Source organism: Talpa occidentalis, unplaced genomic scaffold (genome assembly GCF_014898055.3).
Source record: "Talpa occidentalis isolate TD23 unplaced genomic scaffold, MPIMG_talOcc4v2.1 talOcc4.12, whole genome shotgun sequence".
In the NCBI taxonomy this organism is placed as follows: Eukaryota; Metazoa; Chordata; class Mammalia; order Eulipotyphla; family Talpidae; genus Talpa; species Talpa occidentalis.
In genome coordinates this window covers 97,215,318-97,240,920 of record NW_023601212.1, presented here as the reverse complement: position 1 = coordinate 97,240,920, position 25,603 = coordinate 97,215,318, and the positions used below count along the sequence as shown (strand labels likewise).

At 50.6% G+C, this 25,603-nt stretch overlaps 1 protein-coding gene across 2 annotated transcripts in view; it reads right to left on the bottom strand.

The window, feature by feature from the left end:
* EMP2 (epithelial membrane protein 2) overlaps window positions 1-25,603 on the bottom strand; it is a 34,808-nt gene that overhangs the window by 4,866 nt on the left and 4,339 nt on the right. Inside the window, exons 1-4 of one of the 2 annotated variants that reach the window (XM_037507613.2) lie at window positions 5,051-5,436; window positions 4,665-4,798; window positions 2,180-2,270; window positions 447-593 (exon numbers count right to left, since the gene is read on the bottom strand). In XM_037507613.2, coding sequence (XP_037363510.1) covers window positions 447-593; window positions 2,180-2,270; window positions 4,665-4,798; window positions 5,051-5,195 — 517 coding nt within the window. In that variant the 5' untranslated portion in view covers window positions 5,196-5,436. Of the gene's footprint in view, window positions 1-446; window positions 594-2,179; window positions 2,271-4,664; window positions 4,799-5,050; window positions 5,437-25,603 lie in introns of those variants that run through there. The other variant, XM_037507614.2, reaches the window with a different exon arrangement.

Sequence of the window (25,603 nt, the reverse complement as noted above, 5' to 3'; positions counted from 1 at the left end):
CTCCGTTGCAACAACTCAACTCTGCTGTTTTCAGGTGAAAGCATCACAGACAAACCTGCTAATGGTTCTTTGCCAGCTCAGCACAAAGGCCTGAATCCTACGAGGTTCCCAAGACCCTGTGGAGCCCAGTCCTAGTGGCCACTCTGGCCATGCCTCCCCAGTCTCACGCTCCAGCCCCACTGCCTGCTCCCAGTGTTTCCCATCACAGGGCTCCAGCCGTGCTGTTCCCTCTCTCTGGCACACTGTTCCCTCCCCTCTGTCCCAAGCACTCTTGAGTGCAACCTCTACTCACCCTCCAGATCCCAGCCCAGGAGTCCTGTTTCAGGATGCCTCTCCCGATCCCCTCATGAAATCCAGCCTCTGAAGGCTAAAGGGGCTGTCTCCACCCGGCAGCCAGCCTTGCCTTTCAGTGCTCACTGGCCCTCACTCTTCCTGGCTTTACTTACACGACATGAGCTGGATGATGGAGGTTAAAACAAATCTCTCTCCCTGTTTGAGGCGGAAGAGCTGGAGCACAAAGATGAAGAAAGCGATGCAGCAGAGGATGGTGGACAGGATCATGGTGGCCTGGACCGCCTGCAGCGTGGTGTAACCTGGGGAAGGCAAGAGCAGAGACTGAGGTCCCGATGGCCTGGGTCCCTGCGTGCAGTGACAGTGATGGCCGCCCTGTGGGATGGCGGGGCGACCATTGTGGTCTGCACAACAGGAGCATGGGGACAGGAGGGGCATTTCCCCACACACCCTGCCTCTAGTGCCCGCTGGAGCACGCAACCTGGCCATCCTCGACACCCTCATCTGGAAAACGAGGTCATCTGCTCTGCGCCTCCTGGTGTGGGTCACTGCGCCCAGCTGGGGCTTGCAGGGGGGAGCTTTGCAAAACACAAATGCTCAGGTTTCAACCCGGAAGATTCTGGTTCCACAGGGGGAGATGCGGCTTTGGGGGCCTTTGTGTGTTTTAGAAAGACCTGTCCCAAGGGGGGCTCATGGGACTCCGATGATCTGAATGTGCTGGTCTTGGGAGCTACTGAGGGAAAGGAAAAGGAAGTGCGGGCACGCGAGCCAGGGAGGCCAAGGCTGAGAAAGGAGCCCGCTGCAGGGAGGGCGCTCTGGGGGCAGGACGCAGCCGCGCGGCCCTGAGGTGTGCCCCAGAGGCAGGCACAGGGCTGGAGCTGCCCGCATGGACCTCGGCTTCCTGGGACAACAGCTCCCAGATGGCCAGGCAGGAAACGGGAGTGGACTCATCCAAGCGGGGACTTAACAGGACGCTGGCCAAAGGCAGTTCTGTGTACGGGCTGGGCGTTATCCCCAGAACGCAGCCAGGAGGGCGAGGGCAGTGCCCAACACTAAGGAAAACACTAAGGATAAACTTTCCCCATTTTGTTTGTTGTTGTTCTGCAATTTCCCCTGAAAATGACTGGAAGGAAGCAGCGTTCGTGAGTGAGGAATGAAATGTCCAGAGCAACAGTCGTGGCTCATTCCTGCAGCACGTTAGGATCACCTCGAGAGAAACACACACACACACACACACACACACACAATCTGGGACCTACTTACACTAAGTTAGTGGTTGTCCCAGATATCACTTAACTGGGTGTTCATGTTTTATGAAGTACCAGGACCCCAAAGTGCCTCTTCCCTCATTCCTACCACAGAAAAGGGCCATGGAGGAGAGCGGCTAACATTTTTAGGCGGGATTTTCCATCTTTACAAAGCCCTTCTGTGTACGTGAGCTCGTGGACAGAGGCAGGACTGACAGGTGCAGCTACTCCGCCCAGTTTACAGCTGAGGATGTCGAGATGCCCCGAGCTCAGCAGGTCGGCAGCTCATGAAGGAGCCAGCCGTCGGGTTCCTGCCGCCTCTGGCTGCTGAGATGGGGTGAGTGACATCATGGCTGCCGCTGAGCCTACTTAGAGGCGAGGCTTGGGCAAAGAGGAGCGAAGATGCAGATGGAGCTGAAGCTGGCGAAGGGTGAGGAGGGAAGTTCTCTTTGGGCATGAAACAGGGAAGAGTGGGGCCCAGTGTGGGGGTGTGGTGCCCCCTCCGGGCTCTAGCCCCCACTGCAGCATGCACTTTGCACCGCCAGGCCCCCGGGAGACTTGGGAGAGGCGGAGGGAGGACAGGGTTCAGCTTCTCCTGCGCGTCTGTGCTCACTCGGGGCTCCCCACAGGCTCCCCCTCACCGTGCATGCCGTCGTGGATCTCCGTGCAGTTGCTACCATTGAAGCACACTCTCCAGACATCCGCATAAAACTGGTCTCCAACCCACCAGGCCTGAAACACAAAACCGACACGCAAGCAGGGGCTGTTCGTTAATGATGCCGATGGACTCCAGATCAGGTGAGAGGCACAGCTGGAAAAGACCAGAGAGGCCCGATCTGCAGCGTGATCCGTGTGTCTGGGGAGTCAGGTTCAAATGCAGACTCAAACCAGCAGATCTGGGTGGGGCCTGAGAGTCAGCATGTCCCACGCGCTATCAGGCCTGCTGGTAGTTTAGCGGTGACCCGGGTCCTTATGGGGCAGGGGCAAGGCGATGAGGCTCAGCTGGTGGTAGGAAGAGCCGGCTGTAGTGAAATCCACAGAACTATAGGGGCCTTGGGAGAGGGAGTTAGCAAGGGAGCCTGTTACAGAGCAAATGATTAGAGAGGACTCTCCTGGCTCCTGTCCAAATGCTTCCAGAACTCTCTGTGCTCCTGCTGCTCTCCATCCTAAACGGCTTTCCTTCCACCCAAAGTCTGGAATCATCCTGCCCCCTGCCCCATCCACCCAGTCAACAAATATCTGCTCAGCTCCCACTACAAGGCCACATACAACTCCAACCTCAGTGAATCCTATATGACTGACTCACTAATTGGTAATAAAGCCCATCCATATGCTTTCAGGAAGTGCCATGATGCTAAAAACACCCAGGGAGCTCTGGCTGATAGCTTTTCTCACCCTAATGCCTGTCTATCCCATTCACTGTCTGGGAACTTTGTAGGTTGCCAAAGAACTGGCACTAAAAAATAGAAAAAGGGAATTCTAAGAGAACACTCAGCAGCATTCATTTCACGGTGTGGGCCCTTTGGACAATGGCAGGTCCAAAAGCTTTAATCCACAGCAGTCCATGTGATCCCTGCCCTGGCCTCTCATGGCAGCTCTTTGAGAAGTTCTGGGAGCCAAACCCAATCACTGCAGCAATCTCCTGTTAAGAGATTCAGGGTCAGGCACCTCTGTTGTGGTTCTGATCCCAGCTCTGCCACTTCCTGCAGTGTAAACTCCACCAGGCACTGTCGCTGCTCAGATGCTCAGTTCCCTCCTCTAGAAAACAGTGCCAAGGCCTCCCTGGTGGCACAGGTGGTTGAGTGCTGCACTGTGAAGCTGTTCACAGCCTCTTCAGCGCGGGTTCGATCCCAGCCGGCCAGCAAGAATCCCACACGTCACAGCAGACCGCTCCTGTCTCGCCTGCTGCTCCCCTCAGCAGTATGTTTTGTCATTCTGCCTGTTCTGTTCCCCACTCTGTCTCTGGTGAATTCTCTCACCCTCCCACCCATCTGGCCTATACCCCAATTCTTGTATAAATAAAATAAATCTTTAAAAAAAAAAAAACAACAAAACAGTGCCAGGGGAAGCCCCCTCTCAGAGACTTGAGGTGAAGACCAAATGAGATGCTGCAAATAACAGGACCTGGCCAGAGTAGGAGCTCTCTAAGCGACAGATGCTGGAATGGTCCCTGTTGTTTATTATTATGATGATTAATCAACAGCAGTCCACACATAGGAGTACATGTAGGCTGAGCTAGTAGCTGTGCCCATGATGCACTTTTTGGTTTTTCTATAAGTTTTTCTGCCTCTAAAGATTCCTACAGTCCTAAATGATCGGGATTGGAGCCAGGCCTTTGGATCAGAAGGTGGGCATCAGAGGAGCTCTGGTAAAAAGCTTCATTTCCTGCTAAGAGGGTTATTAATTCATGCAAATAGTTAATTGATCAAATACATTCCTGCCATATGGCTACAAGCTAGATAATAAAGAAAATAGTTAAATTTCTCATGGGAAGAGTCTAGAAAGTTCCAAACATGAGTTCTTCTGGAAAGGACATGGCCAGGGTCTTGTTGGTAAGGTGATGTGAAAGAAGGGGGTGCAGCATCACCTGGGATGGGTCACCTGGGGATCTAGGGCAGTGGTCTTTGGCCAAGAGTGATTTTCACCCCCTACCAGATATTTGGCAATGTCTTCAGACATTTGGGTTGTCACTTGTAGGGGTGGAGAGCTACAGGCATCTGTGGGTAGAACCAAGTATGCTGCTAAGCATCCCACAATGCACAGGACAGTCTCTGAAACAAAGAAAAATCCAGCCAAAAGTGACAATAATCCAAAGGTTGACAAATTGATCTAGAAGAGGGCTGAGTGTAAGCAGTATCCCCAAGGACTTCCCACAGCCAAAGCATCATTCCAGGCTCTGAGGGAATCAGGGATAAGAGGACCAAGTACTCCATCCACCCAGACCTGAACATGGCATGCTCCGAACCCCCATTCTCAGGCCAAGAGTCCTCAGGTCTGGGCTGAGGACATGGGCGTGCCTTGGTAGGGAGGACAGGCCCAAATTGCAACCACCATGGGGGAGTTATTTCTGCTTCCACTGACTACGTTCCAGGGCTTCTGGCATGGTCATAAGGAAAGGGAACTTACATTGTCGATGGTGGCGACGAAAAGCAGCGCCGCAGAGGTGATGTGGAAGATGATGATGAAAGCCAGAAGCACCAACATTTTCACAAGGCGTGGCGGGCAAGGCGTCGACTTCACAGACCGGAAAGAGAGACGTGCTAAAGATGAAAGAAATTCAAACTTGTCAATGACTAAGCAAAAGTGCAATGAAAAATAAGCAACTTTTAGCGGGATCTTGGAAAATCAAGACCTTGATTTTTTTTTTTTTTCCTCTTTCCTCGCCTGGGGAGGCATCTGTGGGTAGAAAAGGACATGAGGAGTTGCTCCTGGTCCAGCCAGACACCAAACAGGCCTGTGGAAGAGGAGCAGTGAGGCACAATCAAAATCCCTCGTTCAGAAAAACATCACACCTCTTCCAAACAGCAAGTGGTAGGCCCGCATGCCCGAAGGAGAAGCTTTGTTTGAGTTCAGATGCTGTTCCTGGCCCCTGGGCTGCCGGGTAGGGATCCCGCACACTTCACAGAGCCAGGGGACGCCCGCTTTCTGGGTACCCATGACTATGCTGTCTGCCGTTATAACTAAGCAAGCGTAATCACAATACAAAAGTGTTTCCTAATGATCTGACCATTTTTAAAATTAATCCCCACTCAAACACCCTTCCTCTAAGATCCACCCGCTTTACACGACACCTGACCACACCATGCAAATACACGGTTTCCAGGCGGGGGGGCAGGGAGAGGAGAGTACAGGAAGACTACATTTCCCAGACTCCCTTGCAGTTGGGTTGCAGCTTTGAAACTAATTCTGGCCAATGGGCTGTCAACAACCTTGGTGCGTCACTTCCGGACTGAAGCATTTCCGCCCGGAAAGCAGGCCTGAGTTGCAAATGGCGCAGCTGTGTTCATGGATGCCTCATGTCTTTGAACAGTTGCTATGATTGAGAACGAGGCATCGGATGTGAAACCAGTACATTTTCAGGGCTAATTGTTTTTCACGATGAGTTGGCAGCCTATGCACAATATACACAATACACAATGGGAATTGATCGTCAAGTGAAATTGGAAATCTTGGGAAAGACCTAGAATTGTACCAACTCGATGGCAGTGACGCTGGAAAACTGCAGAAAAGACCCAAAAACATCAATACAGAAAGACTTGTTCATCTGGGCTAGTTAGCAATAAAAGGTGAGAAAGGTAAATACGGAGAATTTAAAAAAAAAGGATTAAAAGTGAAACTTGGGAAAGTCGATGAAGTCTTTGAACACTTTGCAAACATGATCATCTTGGTCAAATGACATGAAAATATCCTGTGACTCTGTTACATCAGCTGCTCCACTGGAGAGTGAAGGCTAATAATCGACAAGATCAGCAATTCGAGTCATTCCAATAATTTGCGACCAATTAATAGCACTAAAATTTTGTAAAACATTTTTAGTTCCTCTTTTTAAAGTCCAAATTAGACTTTGTTTTCACTATTTATGATATTTTTGCGCCCGTTTTAAATAGATTCATTTTATTTTATTTTTTTTAAATGGAGAAGGAAATTCTCTTACTTTATTTTTTTTAAGATTTATTTATTTATTTATACACTCACTGGGTACAGTCAGAAGGGCAGGAGGGTGAGAGAATTCACCAGAGCAGAGCGGAGAGCAGAGCAGGTAGACTGAGGAAGAAATACACTGCTGAGGAGAGGTAGGAGAGGTCTCCCGTGCCATGTGGGACCCTCGCGTTAGGCCGGGATCCAACAGGCACTGCAGAGGCTGCGGGCAGCTTTGCAACCCAGCACTCAACCGCTGCGCCTCCAGGGAGGCCCTAGATTCATTTTATTTTTTAAGTATCTCTCCAAACACAAAATTTTGGGGAACCATTTTATGAAAGTTGCCTACACCGTATTTTATGTCTAAATATTTCAGTGTGTATTTCTAAAAAACAAGGACTTTGTCTTACATAACCACAGTATAGGTATCAGTAGTTTCAAATAATAAAACACTATTATCTCTCCCGCAGTTCATATTGAGATTTCTCCAATTATCTCAGTAATGTCCTTAGCTTTCTCTTTTCCTGGTTCCAGGAAAATCCAGGATTAATGGGTTGCATTTGGGAGACATAGATCTTTTGTCTCTTTTAATCCACAATGGTTCCTTAGTCTTTCTTGGCCTTTCAAGACCTTAATATTATGTAAGCATGCTGATCATTTATCTTGTAGAACATCCATCCATGTGTTCAATGCCTCCATATGCTTGGATTCAGGTCATGCTTTATTGGCAGGAATACGACATAAATGATGTGTCTCAGTGTAGCCCGCCAGGAGGCACAGGATGTCAGTTTATCCACTGTCAGTGATGCTAACTTTAAGTGATTAAGGTCCACCAGATTTCGCCATCATGTATTTCCCCTTATAATTAAAAAGTAATTTGTGGGGAGGTATTTTTAATTTTGTGGTAAAATGCACATAATTTAAGATTCACCACTAAATACTAGGGGGCACTTAGTACATTCACAATGTTGTACATGTATCGCCACTATCTAGTTCCAGAACATTTCATCATCCTGAAAGGAAGTCCTGTTCCCATTAAGCAGCCACTTCCCATTGCTCCCTCCCCTCATCTCCTGCCAACCACTAAGATGCTTTCCAGCTATGGATTTGCTAATCTGGGTATTTCACATAAATGGAATCACACAAGATTTGTCCTTTTGCATCTGACTTCTTTCACTCATGTTCTTTCACAATAGTTTCTAGTTTCATCCATGGTATAGTATGTGTGAGGAGATGTTTTGAGACAATATAAAGATTCGACCTCATCAAAATGTCACCCCAATAATTTTGAGCATCCATGGGCATTTCTGAAATAGAATCACTTGAAATAGCCTTTTTCTTTTTCTTTTTTTAAAGATTTAGTTATTTATGCATACAAGAGCTGGGGCACAGGCCAGAGATGTGGGAGAGTGAGAGGACTTACCAGAGACAGAGTGGGGAACAGAACAGGCAGACTGACTGAAATACACTGCTGAGGGGAGCAGCTGGCAGGACAGGAGAGGTCTGCTGCGCCATGTGGGTTTCTCTCTGGCTGGCCAGGTATCGAACTCGTGCTGCAGAGACTGTGGATCGCTCCATAGTGTGGTGCTTAACCCCTTGCGCCACCAGGGAGGCCAAAATAGCCTTTTTCTGATGCCAGTTCTACCACCTGGAGAGCTATATTGTACAAGCCCCCCCTGCCCACCATCTTCTCTGCCAGCTCCTCTCTAACTCGTTCTCTCCTGGGATTCTTTCAGGGGACACATCAAGGCTCATGGGTGTATACAGGGGCCCCTCCTTGAGACTCAGGACTCAATACAATGACAGTGACCCAGGAGACATGTGGCTGCACAGCTCAGTTCTGGCCATGCCAGCTGCGATTTTGTGCATCATTACTTGGAAGAACCCAGTGGCCAGCTCAGAGATTCTTCTAATTCTTTTAAAAAGGACAAATTCCCCTTTGTTTAAGCCTGCGTCATTCTCAGCTGCCATCACAGGCTGCCTCCAAACAGATGCATTTCTGACCCTCACAAAAAAGGCTCATGTAATACACTAAATGCCATGTTATTTTAATACCAGCAGGAATGCCAAAATGCCAACTTCATTAGGAGGCCAATCCACTCAGGGTGATAACGGCCTCATTGACTGTCCAACTCAAATGACAAAAATGCATATGGACACATAATTAAAACTTTCTAGAAAAGGAGAGAACGTTTTAACTTGTCTTTCCCGAGTGTGGAAATCAAATGTTATAGGCCATGACTTGAGATGGTATATGAATACAGTATTAAATACCACCAAATCAAGTAGTGAGAAAGTTCCCATTCTAATCCTTCTGAGTCCACCCAGGGAAAAGACCCAGGTTGGTACTAGCCTATGTATAACACTTAGGCCTTTTTTTTTTTTTAAGATTTATTTTATTTATACAAGAGCTGGGGTATAGGCCAGATGCACGGGAGGGTGAGAGGATTCACCAGAGACAGAGCGGGGAACAGAACAGGCAGACTGACTGAAAGACACTGCTGAGGGGAGCAGCGGGTGAGACAGGAGAGGTCTGCTCGCCATGTGGGTTGCTCCGAGGCTGGCGGGGATTGAACCGGCACTGCAGAGGCTGCGGACAGCTTCACAGCGCTGCGCTCAACCGCCTGCGCCGCCCGGGAGGCTCCTAGCCATTTTTTTTTTAACATAAAGAAGCAGCAGAATGTTGGGCAGGTCATAGTGCATGGCTAGAATTTAAGAAATTCATTTTTTATATTTATTTTAGACTTCGTCCTTTTTTAGGAAGTAATGCCATTTATAGTAGTGATATAAAGTATCCTCAAAACAAATTTACTGAAATTTTTAAAAGTCATTTAAGAAAAATATCAGGTAGATAAAAGGGCAAGTATCTTTAGTGGGAACAAAAATCCTGATGGTGGATTTTTGCTCAGGTCACTTGAAGTCAGAAATAGGTTCCTGCAGAGAAAAGGCTATTTTTTTTTCTTTTTTATAAAAGATTTTATTTATTTTTGCATAGAAGAATTGGGGTGTAGGCCAGAGGTGCAGGGGTGAGAATATTCATCAGAGACAGTGTGGGGAGCAGGACAGGCAGATCTACTGAAATACACTGCTGACGGGAGCAGCTGGTGAGACAGGAGAGGGCTGCAGCGCCCTGCGGGTCAGCTCCCTGGCCAGTGACTGAGCTCAGGCCATAGCAGTGATAGTGCTGAGACTTAACCCCTAGGTCACCAGGAAGGCCCCCTAAAAAGGCTGTTTTTTATAAGAGGTCAAGTCAGTCCTCCATTCCAGTGAAAGAGAAAGGTCTGGGGGCTACACCAGTGGCTGGAGGTTGGTTTGAACTGTAAGGCACGAGGAAGAAAACTAGAGCACAGGGAAGTAAACGTGACCGATGTTGCGCTCTCCTTTGATGACAACTGGAATTCATATCCCCAGAAAAAAGGAAATGGGGTAAATCAATATTAGGTCATGTGGACCCTGGACATTGCTAGTGACCTCACCAATTTCCTCAGACTGAAGAAATTACTCAGTAGTAGATCCTGTGGATCTTTATGAGGGAGTGAACGTGACGCTTTATTCCTGGTCGCCAGGCCAGCGGAAACCTCTCCCTTCTCCACTGTCCCTGACCACCTCGCCCACATGCTTCAGGGTCCTGTGCATCCCAGATGGTCATCAGCTAGGAACCTTTATTCCCCACCCCTCATATTTCCGTGTTGGCGGAGATACACCTGAGGAGCACCTCTGGCCTCATGCCCCGCCCCTCACACACTTCTTCACTCCTGATTGGAGGAGCACCCAGTGTCCTCTTTTCGGATTGGTGGAGCTCAGCCATCCATGGCCAAGAGTGCAGCGGTCTGTCCTCCCCAACATGGCCTCCCTGGACTAGATGGTGGCGTGCCTGCTCTCTGGGGTCCCAGCTTCCCTAGGCTGAGCTACCCCCAGAGTACGGGGCACAGGTGCGGGGCTGAGAGCTCCCACAGGCTTGTTTAGCTACAAAGTGTAAGGCCCAGAACTTGTCTCAATAATCTGTCAGAGAACATTCTTTTTCCAGGGCGTTTGAATCATGCCACAATTTACTCAGGTGGTTCCCTACTGATCCCATTTAAGTCGTCTTCAGACATTTCTACCACTCCACTGCCAAAGAACATGCTTAAACTCATTTCTTTGCACCCTTGCATTGGTATATCTGAAGGGCAGAGTCCGAGAGTGGGGGTGCTGAGTCCAATAACATGTACATTTAGATTAGTTTTAATTTTTAAATGTGCATTTCATCATTTTTATTGAATACATTTGGTATAACATTCTGTAAATTTAAGGTATACAAAGTGTTAATTTGATATATTTATGTGTTGCTATGTGATTGCTATTATAGTGATACTTAGCACCTCTATCACATTACATAATCATCCTTTCTTTTTAGTGGTTGTGATAATTAAGGTTTACCTCTTAGCAAATTTGACAATTGTAGTACAATATTGTGGTCTGTATTCGTTATAGTGTGCACTAGACCTCTACGGCTTATTTACTATTCCTCACAAATTTGTACACATAATATCATCTTATCCCCCACCTTCTGGTAAGCATATTTTTACTCTCTGCTTTTTACAAGTCTTACTTTTTTAGAGTCTATTTACATTAACCTAATTAGCCACAACCTAAATGTCTACCAACAGATGACTGGATTAAAAAAGATGTGGTATATATGCATATGTGATGAAATACTATTCAGCCATGACAAAGGAGGATGTTCTGCCACTTGAGACAACAAAGATGGACCTTGAGCACATTTCATGCTAAGTGAGATCAGTCAGATAAAGACACGTATGATGTCACTTTTAATTTTTTAATTAAGCTAAATTAAGGTGAATTTACTGCAAAGCCTACTAGACACTGTCCGTGCTGTGTCAGCCTCCATCTTCAGATTTTTGACTTATTAGCACCCCTTAATTCCCCTGGCAGGCCTATGTAGATCAGCCTGTCATCCAGGATTCTTCTCAGAGGTGCTCTCTCCTGCCCACAGCATACACCCATCTTTTACTCCTGTGTGGGGACACTCTGCGCCTTCTCTGGAGATATGGAAGAACAGACAACTCCCTGGTTTGTGCTGGATGAAGCCTGGCCCACCAAACCAGGGAAGGGAGCACTGGAATTTATATTTGCCACTCCCAGAAACTTTCATTTCCCTTCAAATAATGTCATACTTAATAATGACCCCGCACCCCTCTTTTTGTCCTTGTAGGTTTCAGTGCTCACAGAGAGGCCTGGTCTCAGTTCCCTGGAGCACTCTTCCAGCTGGCTCACTCACTTGTCTAGGTCTTAATTCAAACACCCTCACCTCATAGAAGCATCTCTGACAGCCTGATATAAAGTACCACACCCCACCAGCACTGTCCAACTCATCATTATCTGTGCCATCCTCAAATTATTGATGCCATCCTCCTCCTGAACTCCCCCATTTATTTTCTTTGGAAGATTTTTCACTGCCTGAAAGTATCTTATTTGTTCACCTGCTTATTATCTATTTCCCCCATGTTCCCAGTTGTGCCTGTTCACAGAAAGCTAGCTGTTGTCATTTACAGTTCTAGAAATGCAGAAGTGGTCAGGTCCTTGTAAAACTCAGAGCCCTGATTGTCCAGAGACAGGAACTGAGGCCATGATGTGCTCCCACCCCACAGCAAGCAGGAGCAAGGCCAGGACTGAGGGTCTCCTGGCCCCATTCCGGTTGCCCTTTTGACCTCAGTGGGAGACTCAGAGGGTGCACCACAGTCTTTCAGTAGTCAACAACCACTTCCCAAAAGCCTCAGTCCCTTCTAGCACAACTTTCACCAAACAGTACAAACCACATTGTTTTCCCTTTGGCAGTTTCTTCAGGGCCAGAGCAGGATGTTCCGAAATGCCCCCTGCATCTGGGCGTTCACCTGTCTGAAGGTGGAGACTGCACTCGTGAGCTTTTCAAGTGCCTGTCTAGAAATCAAAGTCTCGTGATTTGCCGAGCTTCTCTTTTAAAAAAGTGTTTTGATCTCCATAATACAAGATGATTAAGAAAAAGGGGAAAAAAACACCGAAATGCATATGATGAAAAGCCACAGCCCCCGGCCTGCCCCTGGAAGCAATCCTTTTAACTCTTTCACTTGAGTTTTTCATAGTCCCGTATTTCCAAATAACTTTCATCTACTTCTATTTCCTGAATCATCTGTTGTAAATATTGACTTCCTGCCTAGGGAGGAGTTTCTTTCACCAACATTGCCCCTGTCTGCCTCGCCCATCACCCCAATACAGTCTTGTCATATGTCAGTATCATTTCCTTGATGTGTATTTCAGGGCTGCGCTCAGCAGAGCCAACTAGTAGATGATGATGGCCTTTTGTTCCTTTAAAAACTCTTTCTCTCTAACATTTCTAGTTGTCTTTTTTCCTTCTTCTGCCCCTTCTGTGTGTCCATCTATTTCCCCACATTTCTTTAGTTGATTCCAATTTTTTTTTTGTTTGTTTAAGCCTTCCAAGTCTCCCAGTACAGAATCCCAGATGCAAGGAAATGCACGGTTCCAGTGACAAGCTGTGGTCAGACTCAGCTTTGCAGCCTGTTTTTCTCCCCCAACTGGTCTTCCTCTGCTCTCTGCCAGCTGCAACTGTCACAGGACAAGTAAGACAAGCATTGTCCAGCAAAGATTAGCAAACCCGCTCCTAACTGTGACCAGGGCACAGGTTGCTAGCAAAACCCTATCACATATGAGGCAAAGCAGATCCCTGGGGAGGGTCATTCCACATGAAATGAGGCTCCCGTGATTAAAGGTCAAGCTGCAGTTTACACCGCGTGTCTTGCGTTGGCTCTTCATGTCAATCCTGTGAAGCTGGCAGAGCAAGCTATCATTAGCCCCACTTTACAGATGAAAGACTGAGGCTCACAAAGGCTTCAGGTAATTTGCCAAAGTTTGCTGAGCTGGGTCTCTGGTTTTCCAACTCCAAAAGCAGGACATTGTTCTAGGACTCTCTCTCCTGGTCACGTGCTCAGGGCGTGATGAAAAGCACACAGCAGCCTGATTCAGGTCAGGCAAGCGGGTGTGGCAGCATCGATCACCTTTGTAGCCTTTAACTTTGGCTGCATTTTGCTCAAGCTTTGCAGCAGGCAGGAGGGATTTGGGAAGGCACGCGTCTCTGCACTGGCCCATGAGCTCAAGCTGAGATACGACTGGGCTCCCTGGGCGGGCCTCGTGAAGAACTATACTTTAGTCTTCATCTGTACTAAAAATAGAGCTTCCTGCATTTTTAATCCTATTAGCTCGCTGGCCAAGCTGAATGAAGCATGTGCTGTCTTTACTGATCCACTTTGAGATTGGGTTAGATTTGGGAGAGAGTTTTTCCTTGATCATTAAAAGGATCATTCACCCAGGCAGGGAAGAATGGATTTAATTCTGTTTTCTAAATGTATCACAACAGGCCCTTCGGCAGCCAGAAACTCAGGAGCATCTAGCAGAGCCAACAACTGGATCCGCTACCCTTGACTTCGGTGCGTTGTAGGAACCGTAGTAAAGTGCCTTCAGGGTGAAGTCCTAGGTACTCCCCGTTTTATAAATACCCATTAAAAAAAGAATCACACAAAATAATATAGACTTGAACTTAAAATTTCAAAAAAAAATTGTTCAAGTTAGAAGATTCAGTAACTGCAATAGGAGGCACCCACGGGCCTCCTCCAGCAGGGGCTAGTGGAGAATATCAGAACTGGAGGGGGCGACAGGAGGACGAGGGAGGAGGCCCGGCACTGGGAGGTGTAGGTGGGGCTGGGAAATTCTGCACACGGACTGCAGTTCCTGTGGTCCAGGGAATTTCAAGTTCTAAAGGCTGAGGGTGCCCGGGGCAAGGGATGGAACTCCTAGAAACATCGCCAGCATGGGCGCCCCAGCCCCGGCCAGCGGTGGCTCAAAGGAGGCTGCTTTGGCATATGGTCCCTTAAAGTGCAAGGGAGCAGGAGCGAGCACGGGCGGTTTCCCGCGGGAAGAGGACATGCTGTTAAGAGGACTGTCCGGCCCACCCGCCTCCATTCCCACCCCAGGAGGAGTTCTTCCTACAATTGAAAGCACAGCCCATTCTTAGCCTGACTTGGAGCCTTTTCCCGGAATTGGAGGCAAAAGGACAATCCTGAGGTGTGGAACCTTTCAAAACAGACCTGAGATGTTTGGTGTCTGGCAGGTGGGCTGAGGTGGTTCCGATCCCAGAAGTGCTCCACTCACCACTGGGCTGGGCAGGCCGGGGAGGTGCTGGGCCCAGGGCCCGGCCGGCTGTTAAGCAGTCACCCAGGTCACACTGCCAGAGGGACTCCAGGGCCCACTGCAGAGCTGGCAGCCAACCCCAGACTGGCCGGAACCCAGGTCCCTCCCACAGCCCACAGCACTTGGGAGGGACAGTAGCTTTGGCCTCTGCTTTCAGGAAGGCAGAAGTCAGCTCAGCCTCCTGCCCTGCTTTCTGGACAGCAGCCAGCCCCGAATTTCCAACCAAATGTCTGACATCCCCTGGGGATGGAGGAAGCCCCTTTGCTCTGGGTGGCCCAGCTTCATGCTGGGCTTCGGGCCCCCTGCCAACACTTGGCTCCGTCCTGAAATGGCAACAAGCAAGACAACGGGCTTTGGCAATGCTCCGGGGCAGAAGCCACTGAGGATGGCTCTGCCCAGTGTTCACCCCACTGGAATGATAATGGCCCCTAATACCACTCACCATAATGACGGCCGACCCACACTTACTGCCCGGTATGTGCTAGGCACGTTGCAAGCTCTTTACATTGTTCACTCCTAAATAAGCTCTTAACTTATGCACCCCTCACAGCAAACCACAAGTGTAGGTCATACTTAGCCTCTGAGCCTAATAAGGCTCAGCAAGGTTAAGCAACTCCTCCAAGGTCACACAGCTAATAAACACAGGAGCTGGGATTTGAACCCAGGTGATCTGGCTCTGGAGCAATCAGATGTGGCCCAGCCTCAAACAGGACTTTAGGGGGTCCTGGTACTTTAAGGCCTGATCAGGGGATCAGTCCAATGTCCTGGGGCCGCGTGGCTCTGGACGCTGGCCATGGCTGCTGGTCATCACTGCAGGCCTTGCAGCACGCTTCAGAACACACCCAGGACACGTCACCTGTGAGTCCTCCAGGCTGAAAGTGCCTCCTTTCACCGCAGCCAGGGACAGTACCTGTCAGAGACGCGACAGCCCGATCACAAGGATGGGCGAGGACATGACCCACGCAGCAGGGAAGAAATCGGAGTTGTGGAATTTGCCCACATCATCCAGCGAGCAGGTGGCAGAGCCCAGTCTTCCGATTCCTAGCCTGTCACTCACTGTTCTATAACAGAGCAGTGATTCACACATGGAGCATTTATTGAGCACCCACAGGGTACGGGGTCATCCCAGAGGAGTAAAGCAACAGGCTCCGTGTCCCCTGGGCACTGGGGGGACATGATGAATGGGGTGTATAAATAAACAAACATGATGTGCTGACATGTGTGCTGTGAGGGCACAGAGGAAGGTGTGACGAGCCCATGTAGGGAGGGGGCAGCATGGAAGGCTTCATGGAGGAAGCGACATCTGAGCTGGAACCTGGAGGATGGCAGTTTGCCAGCGGGGCAGGGTAGGGTGGGGAGTGCAGGCAGAGGGCACACAAGTGTGAGCGGGGCCCAGAGCCCAGCCAGAACTCTGCTGGGCAAGAAGCTCAATGGACTCTGGAAGTATGAATGTTATCCTGGGGCAGTGGGGAGCTGGGAGGCCTTTTAAGCTGGAAAGTGCTCAGATCCACTTGAGCAGAAAAGCAATCCCATACCTGGGAGGGTGGCTTAGGAGGCGAATCGGGGCAGCTGTTGGAGCCTGGTGGGAAGTGCTGAGGGTCTAGACTACGGCCGGGCAGGGAGTGGGTGGGAGGTGGAGGCAAAAGGGGCCCAGCTGAGGACCCAGGGCCTTAGCTTGCACTGATGTGGACACTGTGAGTCTGGCCCCTCTGAAGGCTGAGGGAAGCGGATTATTTGGCTTTAGAGACACCTGGTTTGCAGTGGTGGAGACGTGTCCAGGTCACTGGTAATGTCATTCAGGAGAAAACAGGAGATAGGAGCAGCAGGGCTGATGTCGTGATGTGTGCAGGGGTGTACGTGGGTGCGAGCCAGGGGGGCTGTGCTGAGAGGAGAGAGAGGTGGAAGAAGAAGGCCAGTGCAGGAGACGAGGGGCAGGCACAGGAGAAAACAGCAGTGGTGGGACCCAGAGGCCAGGAGAGGAGAGACTAGAAAGTCCTCAGGGAGGAAAATTTGCTACTGACAAGCTTCGTAATGATTTTAGTGAAATACTAAATTAAAGCCCTTCTTTATTTCTCTCACCCTAGTGCCACAGTGTGGTTGTGTTATGATGTGGCTGTGCACACCGGGGACGGTCTCCCTGCAGGTGTGGGGTGCAGGATGGTGTCTCAGCACTTAGGACAGTGCCTGGTTATAGTTGAAGCTCAATGACTGTCGACTGAATGACTGAGGAGCCAGACAGCAGAGGGGAAGAGCAAAGTCAAGAAACGGAACTAGACTTTTCTTTCCAGCTTGGCCAAAGAGGAGGGAAAAAGAATGTTTATAAGGATCTGGAGTCCCTTCCCTGCTGAGTCCAGTCCCAGACGGCTTCACTGATGAATTTGGTCAAATGAGTGAAAAGGGATCACTAACTCTACGCAAACTCTCCCAGAAAACTGAAGAAGAGGGAACATCCCTTAACCCCCAATTCATTCTAGAGGTTGCACTACCCTGACCCCTAAAACCAGGCAAGATGTTACAGTATCCCTCATGTTCACAGGCATGAAAGGTTTTAACAAAATGTTAGCAAATCGGGGCCTCCCCGGTGGCACAGCGGGTTGAGCAACACACTGTGAGGCTGACCGCAGCCTCTGCAGATCAGGTTCATTTCCCGGCTGGCCAGGGAGCTACCCACATGGCCCAGCAGACCTCTCCTGTCTCACCCGCTGCTCCCCTCAGCAGTGTCTTCAGTTTGTCTGCCTGTTCTGCTCCCCACTCTGACTCTGGTGAATCCTCTCACCCTCCCGCGCCTCTGACCTGTACCCCAGCTCTTGTATAAATAAATCTTAAAAAAAAATAGCAAATCAGATCCTCCTATTAAGAGATAGTGTCTGTTCCTCACCTACTGAATCCTGGCGGATTCTGTGTGGATCCTGAGGCAGACCTCATGTGCTTTGTCTCTCTGTGTTCAGAGACGGTTTGTTACACAGCTTGAGCTAACTGATACTCTCAGCTAACTGAATCCATTAGATTCAGACTGCCTCAAACCACAGAAACCATCATGTCTTAGCTACCCTCCTAGCCCCAGAGCCCCAACTCACTCCACAAATACTTGCCAAATGCCTGGGCTGTGAGCAGTTTCTGCAGAACCATTGGTAAGTGCCATCCAGACAATGAACGCTGCCTGGCACCATCCACTGAAGAGCCTGCAGCTGCCCGCTTCCCCAAGGGCTTCCTATAATTACACTGCCTGACAGACCCAGACCCAGCCCAGAGGGGGTTGGTAGTGACCTGCAGGCACACGTGTCGGTGTGGGGGTGAGGCAGACTAGAGTTAGGTGGCAGGAGGTCAGGCAGGCGCCAAACTCAGGACATTGCCCATCTCCACAGCCATCAGCTTATGATACGTTTTCCTTCCAGGGCGCCACGGAGAGTGATGTCCCAGTAAACCCCAGAGGTCCTTGGCACTCACTTTAACAGCCTTTTCCTCTCTCCTAAGTGGCAAGAGCTGTCATTGCTGGCGATGGACTTTGCCAGCAAGTTAGTGACTGAATCACGACCTACAACTCAGCCAGGCCTCTATCTCCATGTAAGATAATGCAGGAGAGACGAAGGGCAACGTGGAAATGCCCACAGGACCGCAAGTGCTCAGCCAGCCAGCCTGGCTGCACCGGGGGCTAGCAGCTTATCCACCCAGGCCTCGGCTCCTCATCTGTCAAGTGGATGCATCAATGCTTTGCTTACATCCCAGGACTGCTGAGGAGACTGCACTGACCGTGCTGAGGACCGTGCGGGGCGCAGAGTCAGTGCCTGCTGCAGGCACCAATCACAGCCAGCTTCGTGGTCAAGGTGCCACCCCCAGGCCTTTCCTTTCCCACTGAGCCAGCATCCTCTCCCCCTGCCCACCGCCTCCCCTCTCGGGTAGCAGCCATGGAGTGGAAATAAGACATTAGAGTTGTCTCTACAGGGAGAAAAGTTCAAACAGGCAACAGGTCACTTCAGGGCGTGTGGACAATCAACGGACGTTACGGGCACCGTCCCTGTTACGCTTAAGTCCATGTTCCCCCAAATCGGTCATTCCTGCAGCACCCTCAGAATCTCAGGACATCCGTGAGCCCCACTAGCAGCCTACCCACTTTTTCACGCGTACCCCTTTACACGAGGAAGCCCCACATCCCTCACGACTGAAATGGAGAGACAGCGTCACCTGCCATAAATAGAGGAAGCTGGGGAAAGAAACACAATGACGGCGAAACACCGTTTATGAAATTCCAGTGAGAAACTTGCTGCTGAAAACCCCGCGTCAAGGCCAGCTTGCTCTTGCTCAACAGGATGTCACACGTGTTTGGGAAGTTTTAAGGACATATTGGCACAAAACCGAGAATTTTCTCCTTGAAGAGTTAGACGGGAATTTAAAAGGGAATGACTTAAAGGGGATTCTTTATTTTTTTTTTTAAGTTTATATATGTTTGGCCCACCTAAAGCATGTATGAGCGTTAATTTCATGTGTCGACTTGGCCATGCCACGGTGTCTCTGTGAGGGTGTTTTCTGGATCAGATTCACATTGAAATCAGTGGACTGTCACACAAACAGATTGTCCTCCGTGATGTCGGCAGGACTCGTGCCACGAGTAAAGGCATGTCTAGAACAAAAGGCTGACCTCCCCCAGGCAAGAAGGAATTCAGCCAGGAGACCGGTTCAGACTTGAGCTGCAATATTCATACTTCCCTGGGTCTCCCTGGGCCTCCCACTCTGCAGATGTGGGACTTGCCACATTCCATAATTACATGAGCCAATCCCTTTAAACCAATATATCTGCCTAACTGTCTGTCTGTCTATCTATCTATCTGCCTACCTATCTACCTATCATCCATCCATCCATCCATCCACCATCTATCCAATCTATCATCCATCCGTCCATCCATCATCGGTCCATACTCATCTCTCTATACACATGTGTGCGTATCTATCATGCAGGTGTGATGATATTCCCACACATTATTGGAAGGAAGGGCGAGGGAGAGGAAGAGGGAGACCCTATTGGTTCTGCTCCCTGGAGAACCTGACTTAGCATCTCTGCATCAGAGTATCCAGCCCGCACAAACCCACTAACCCAATAGCTGGCAGGGCATGTCCCTTAACTGGGTATTTGTGGGGAAACGACAGGAAGGGAGTCCCTTCATGAAACACCCAGGCCAGGGGAAATGCTGAGCCAGCTGGGGATGTTCCCCCCACCCCAGGGACACCCTCCCCCCCGCCCCCCACAAGAACTTGGAATCACCGAGTAAGCTCCCCCACAGCCTGTGGGGGGTGGGGGAGGGCTACAAAGAAAAACCCCTCCCCCAAACACCTCAGCCTTCCCACTATGGGTCTGTGATGACACTGTCTTCTGACACTCTCCAGCTGTGGGATCGGGACACGGAAGCCACACAACAAGGGTCTCAGGCTCATGCAGTCTTAGTGACGGTGCTGTCTGAGCGAGCAGGACACCCCTGCCCCAGGCCCCACTAGGATTATTTTCCAGCCACCAGTCTCCATCTGCTTGTGCCCTAGGACTGAGCACATCACCACCTCCTGACGGATTATTGGGCCCCAGACTTTAGAACAAGGTTTTCCAAACTTCAGCCATGTGCCTACCACCTTCTCCAGATCGCGGAGGGGTTGTACTTCCCAGTTGGCTTTGAAGGAAGTCACTCTCTAACAGAAATACACATAGTTATAAAAGATCTCTTTCCACCCTGGAAATGCAAAATCAGCATCACAATCAAACAGAAACTGACTGTGAAAATAGATTCTGGATCAAGGCTGCTGTCTGCGAAAGGGCTGAGGGAAGAGCCGCCTCTCTCTGGTTTAGGGATAAAATTCGAGCCAGAGGGGTGTTAAACACGTCAGCACCAGCTAAGTATCTCCCTTTGTGGAATCAGACCTGCTGAAAGAACTGAGAAAGGAACCACTTTTCTCACCGGGGGGGTTTCATGTCCAGTCCAGCACCACCCCAAATCACCCCAGCATGGAGAACCCCCCTGCAGCAACCACAACTCTATGGGGTTCTCTATTGCATTGACTCAAATTGTCTTTGGTGGTCCCCTCCCAGGAAAGCACAGAGCACGAGCCCTCCCTTCCTGCCACCCCAGCCAGCCCACTCAGCCAGGCCCAGCCTGTCCCCCAGCCTTTAGTGGGGCCTCACACAGATCCAGGGCCCCTGACCCCTTCAACCTCCTCTAGGCCTATAGGAATTTCACCAGTGGAAGCTTCTTAGGAGCAAGAAACTAAGACAGACTTGGGCATGAATTAAAACTGGGGACAGGCAGGGTGCGGGGGGTGGCAGAGAAAGTGGACCTCTCACCCACTGCTGGTTGGCATCTGAAATGGTCAGCCGCTTTGGGGCAGTCCAGCTAATCCTCAAATGCTCAGACACAGTGTGACCACAGGATGCAGCAATCCCGGCTACGGTGTGCCCCAGAGGAAGGAAAACACACATTCAACAGAACGTGCCCACGAAGTGCATGGCGGCCTCGCTCACAATGGCTAAAAGGTGGAAACGACCTGAATGTCCATCAGCCATGCGGGTTAATAACAACATGGGCCGTGTCCACCCCGTGGAGTAGACACGAGCCATCAAAAGGAGCCCATACCTGCACATGGATGAACCCTGCAGACTCCAGCTGGAAGGAACCAGGCCCTGTGGCAGGGACTTTGTCCACTTGGTCACTGCTGTGTCCTACGTGTCCAGCACAGGGTGCAGGCTGGTCACCTTTCAGGACTTCTGCTCCCAGGGGCTCCCCTCCCTTCAGCAGGAGAGCTCTCTGGGGAGGGGCCTCACTTTCCATTCAAGGATTAGAATCGTATCTTTTTAGGCTCATTACAACCCCCATTTAAAAATGAGGCAACAGAGGGTGGAGGGGCCAGGTAGGGTCATGCCACCAGGCAGAGGGGGGATGGGGCAGTCGACTCAGGGACGCCCACCTTGGCTAAAGAGGCCCATAGCTCTAGGATACGGGAGAGGAAGCACAGGGACAGGGCACAAAGTGGCCGCAAAGCTGCAGGTGGACAGAATCGGGCTGCAAGGGGGGTGGGGGCGCACCAGCGGCCACACTCCAGGCCCTAAACCAGAGCTGCTGGGGTGCAGGTCAGTGTGTCAGAAGCCACCACTGATTCAGTGAACCGCAAGATGCCAACAACCACTAGCCCTTCAGTGATGCTGTGAGCACCAGCTGCCTCCACTCAGCGTGGGTTCAGATTGCGTGTGATATACACACACACATGCTCGCACACGAATACATATACAATCACACATGTGCAACAATACACCACACATGCACACATATATGCAATGCACACATGTGCACAGTGTACACCATACATGCACACAAACACGTGTACACGTGTGCCCACATAATAAGTGCACCCACATGTATATACAACACAGTTGGATACACAGAATACATAGCACATACACAAACACGTGTGCACAGAGCACACACATGCCTACAGAGTGTGTACATTGTTCTAGATCCTATATTAGCGTGTCATATACCTATTTAGACATGGGTGGAAAATGAAGCATTCGATGCCGATGGTTGGGGTTCTCTCAGGCTGCTTGGGGCTAGGGAGCCGGGATAAATGCTTTCTCAGGCGGCTTTTGGGGAAGGCGACTATTTTCCCAGCACCAAGAGGCTGAGAGACAACGGTGCACCGAGGCCTCATAACACGGAGGAAGAAACTCCCTGCATGTCCTCTGCCCCCGGGCTGCCCCCAGGCTGCCCCAGAGTCCCGGCTCAGGGCCCGCAGATCGCCTCGCCTCTGTGGGGGGCGCCAGGCTTCTAATCGACCGGCTCCTCTCACCTCAGACCCCTGAATACCACCAGCCTAGGTGGGGTTCCCTAGGGGCAGAGCCCGGCATAGGGTGCCAGGCGATTTTCTGAGGACTGCCATGGGGGGCGGCGGTAGCGGGCAGGAGGGCGGACACCAGGGCTTGGTGGCGGGGCCACCTCCCGAAGGAGGGACCGGGCTGGGGCGCCCCCGTAGTGTCAGCTACACAGGCAGCCACGTCTGCCCTGTCTGAGGACACCTGTGCTGCACGTCACCCAGAATTGTCTTTCAAACACACCGGCTTAACGCAATTAATTTTTAAGTATGTATCGCACCATAAATGGAAAATCAGTATCACTTGCCAAGCGACTGACATTTTACTCATACGCTTGAACATGGAGGAGAGGGCTGCCCTGGCCATGGCTTCCGGTGCCTGCAGAATCCTCCAGATGCCTGTGGCTGTGCGGATGCATCTGGGCGTGCAGATGAGGAGGCCTCTTTTGGGCTCTGGCGGGGAAGAATGTGACCCCTTCTCACCCAGATATAAATGGATGCTGACGGGCTCTCAGCCTGATGGAGCTCAGGCAGAGTCAACAGCTGGAGGGAGAGGGAGGAACCACCCTGGCCCCAGTTAAGCCCCCCAGGCCCTAGACCCAGCCCCCCACCAGCCCTGCCACCTGCTCGCCCTAGGCCTGGGGTCTTCTTCCTGGAACTGCTCCCCTGGGGTCTCAGTCCTCTGATCAGGGAAGCCGGTGACTGACTCTCCTTCCACTTTATTCAGACATCAGAGACTGAGCCTCTACTGCGCTCCTAGCTCGGTGCTGGGTGCTGGGATGCCCTGGGCACCCACGGTCCCTGGGGCACCAGCCCTTGCACTCAGTTGCTTAAATCCAGACCATCAGAAATAGTGGGGTGATTCAGACACAAGACCGAGACACCAGGCTTCTGTGTGAAGCAGGCTCCCCGAAGGCCCTTCTCCATTCCTCACGCACTGAAAGGATGAGGGTGAAGACGGCTCTGGCCAGGCAGGACTGGGTAGGTCTGTCCTCTGAGCCCAGGCTGATGGTGGAAAAGCTCGTGGAAAGCCTGAACCTCAGGTCTGAGAGGCTGACCTTGGAGGAGAAGCCAGGCATCCGGGACGCCACCAAAACCCCCGTAGCAAAGGGACTTCCTTGGCCCAAAGGACTAGGATTATTTCAAGAGGAGCACACAGGTGTCGGTCCCTAAAAAGCGAGACAGGACGGGGGGACATCAACCAGCGCAGGGCCCGTGGGGCCCCAGAGTCAGGCTCGGACCTTAACACAGCCACGATGTGATTTCAAGCAACATTTTAAAGATTGCACTTTTTCTCATTATAGGACAGGCTAGTAATAGTCTGCGGCCCAGAGGCTCAGAGGGTTCAAACTGCTTTGCCCCCTTAAACCCTGTAATAATTACACTAGTAATTATTATTTATTACTATTGATAGTAATGGCAAAATCTAAGTCATTTTCTCCGCTGTCAAACACCAACCTAAAACAGATGCCCGCAGTCATGTGGGTCTCTGAATTGTCTTCAGAGCCCCAGCCCCCGCTCCCGGGTTCTCCTGGACACCTTTTTGGTGATCTCATAACATCCCTATTAACTCACAAACACACCCCAAAGGCACCATTGCCCCCTTTTCTCCAAGGCACCACTCATCTGTTAACAGCACCCAGATGGGAAACCCATTAGCCCATCAGGCATCCCCAGTGGGATGGCCAAAGTGGGGGGTGGTGCGCAGCACCTCCTGGGCCAGGTCCTCATTACCTTGTCCCTGGATTACTGCCAGGCCCCAAACTAGTCTCTGTCTACAGAGTCACCACCACGCATCGCCTAAAGATCCCCAGCTGCAAACCTGCAGAACTGCACTGCTTACAGAATTCAGAGAAGACAACTGTTATTACTGAGCTGCAGGTGCCGCGGTAGCGCATGCAGATATTCTCTTCGCTGCAGGTGAGACTGGAGTCCCTTGGCTGATTTCTTCCATCCCCCTCTCATCAGAGGCACACCGTTCCATTTTGATGTCTCTTTCCAGACAGTGGCCCTTGTGTAGGTGTCAGATATACGAGGCCGTAAGAAATGTAGCTCATTTTTGTTTGATTTTACATAAATAGTATATTTTCTCACATGTTGCTTTGCTACTTGCTTTTTAAAACATGCAGCAGCCTTTACAGATCCTTCCATATTGGGACGCCTGGATGAAACTTTGCTTTTTAACTTCTGTCACCTATTCCGTCATGAGATGGGTAGACGTGTCGGTTGAGAGTATCCTCACACCTGCATCTTTACCCCGGCTCTCCTGGATGCACAGGGAAGCCCCGTCACCTCAGCCTTCCTCTGCTGACCCGGTTCTGCCCCCAGGGTGGCTGCCAGCAACTTCTGCCTTTCTCTGGCTTTCCCTTCTAAGCCCACCAGGACCAGGGCTGCAGGGGAGGCCAGGGGTGTGGAATTCCAGGGACTCTCCTGAGCCCCTCCCAGTCCTTGCACAGCAGGACCTTGAGCCTCCCTGATTATCACCCTGGTCCTAGCGCACACGTTCCAGACTCATCATCCACTTCACTAGGCTGGAACCTCCTTTGAAGAGAGAAATTCCCCTTTGCCTGGAGCGGCTCACTGCAGTCACTTAATAACACCCATCAAGAGGACAAGCCAGCCGCTCCCTCCTCCTTCCTTTGGTTCAAGAAAACCACAAACATCTCAAGCCACTTCCAGGCACATCAACAGGTCAACTCCCCGGTCCTCAGAACCACCACCAAGGTCATCGGCTGCACCATCAATTCCCCAAAGGGGACGCCCCGCAGGAGCTGAGTGGTAGATCTCAGTCTGGAGGCAACCTCGGGTACTTCTTTGTTGCAGAGGAGCTGGAGCTGGGAGCTCACGGATATGTTAGGACACGTGGCGTTGTCAAAAGACGTGAACTGCGTCCACCCCAGCCGTGTTGTGCCATCTCCCAAGACACAGTCGCCGAAGACTCAGACCATAAACCCCAGGATCACCTGTGCTTAGTGATGAAACCCGTTGGTTATTTAAAACCTACTTTAAAATTTACAACAAGGCCTCCCCTGGTGGCGCAGCAGTTGAGCGCTGGACTGTGGGGCTGCCTGCAGCCTCTGCAGCGCCAGTTCGATCCCCAGCCGCCCGAGAGGGTCCCACGTGGCGCGGCAGACCTCTCCTGCCTCTCCTCAGCAGTGTATTTCTTCGTCAGTCTGCCTGTTCTGTTCCCCGCTCTGGCTCTGGTGAATTCTCTCACCCTCCCGCGCTTCTGACTGTACCCAGTGCATGTATAAATAAATAAATCTTTAAAAAAAAATTTAAAAAAAATAAAATTTAAAACATCAGCTATGGACTATGTTCTAGTTACATTTTTTTCCCCCTCA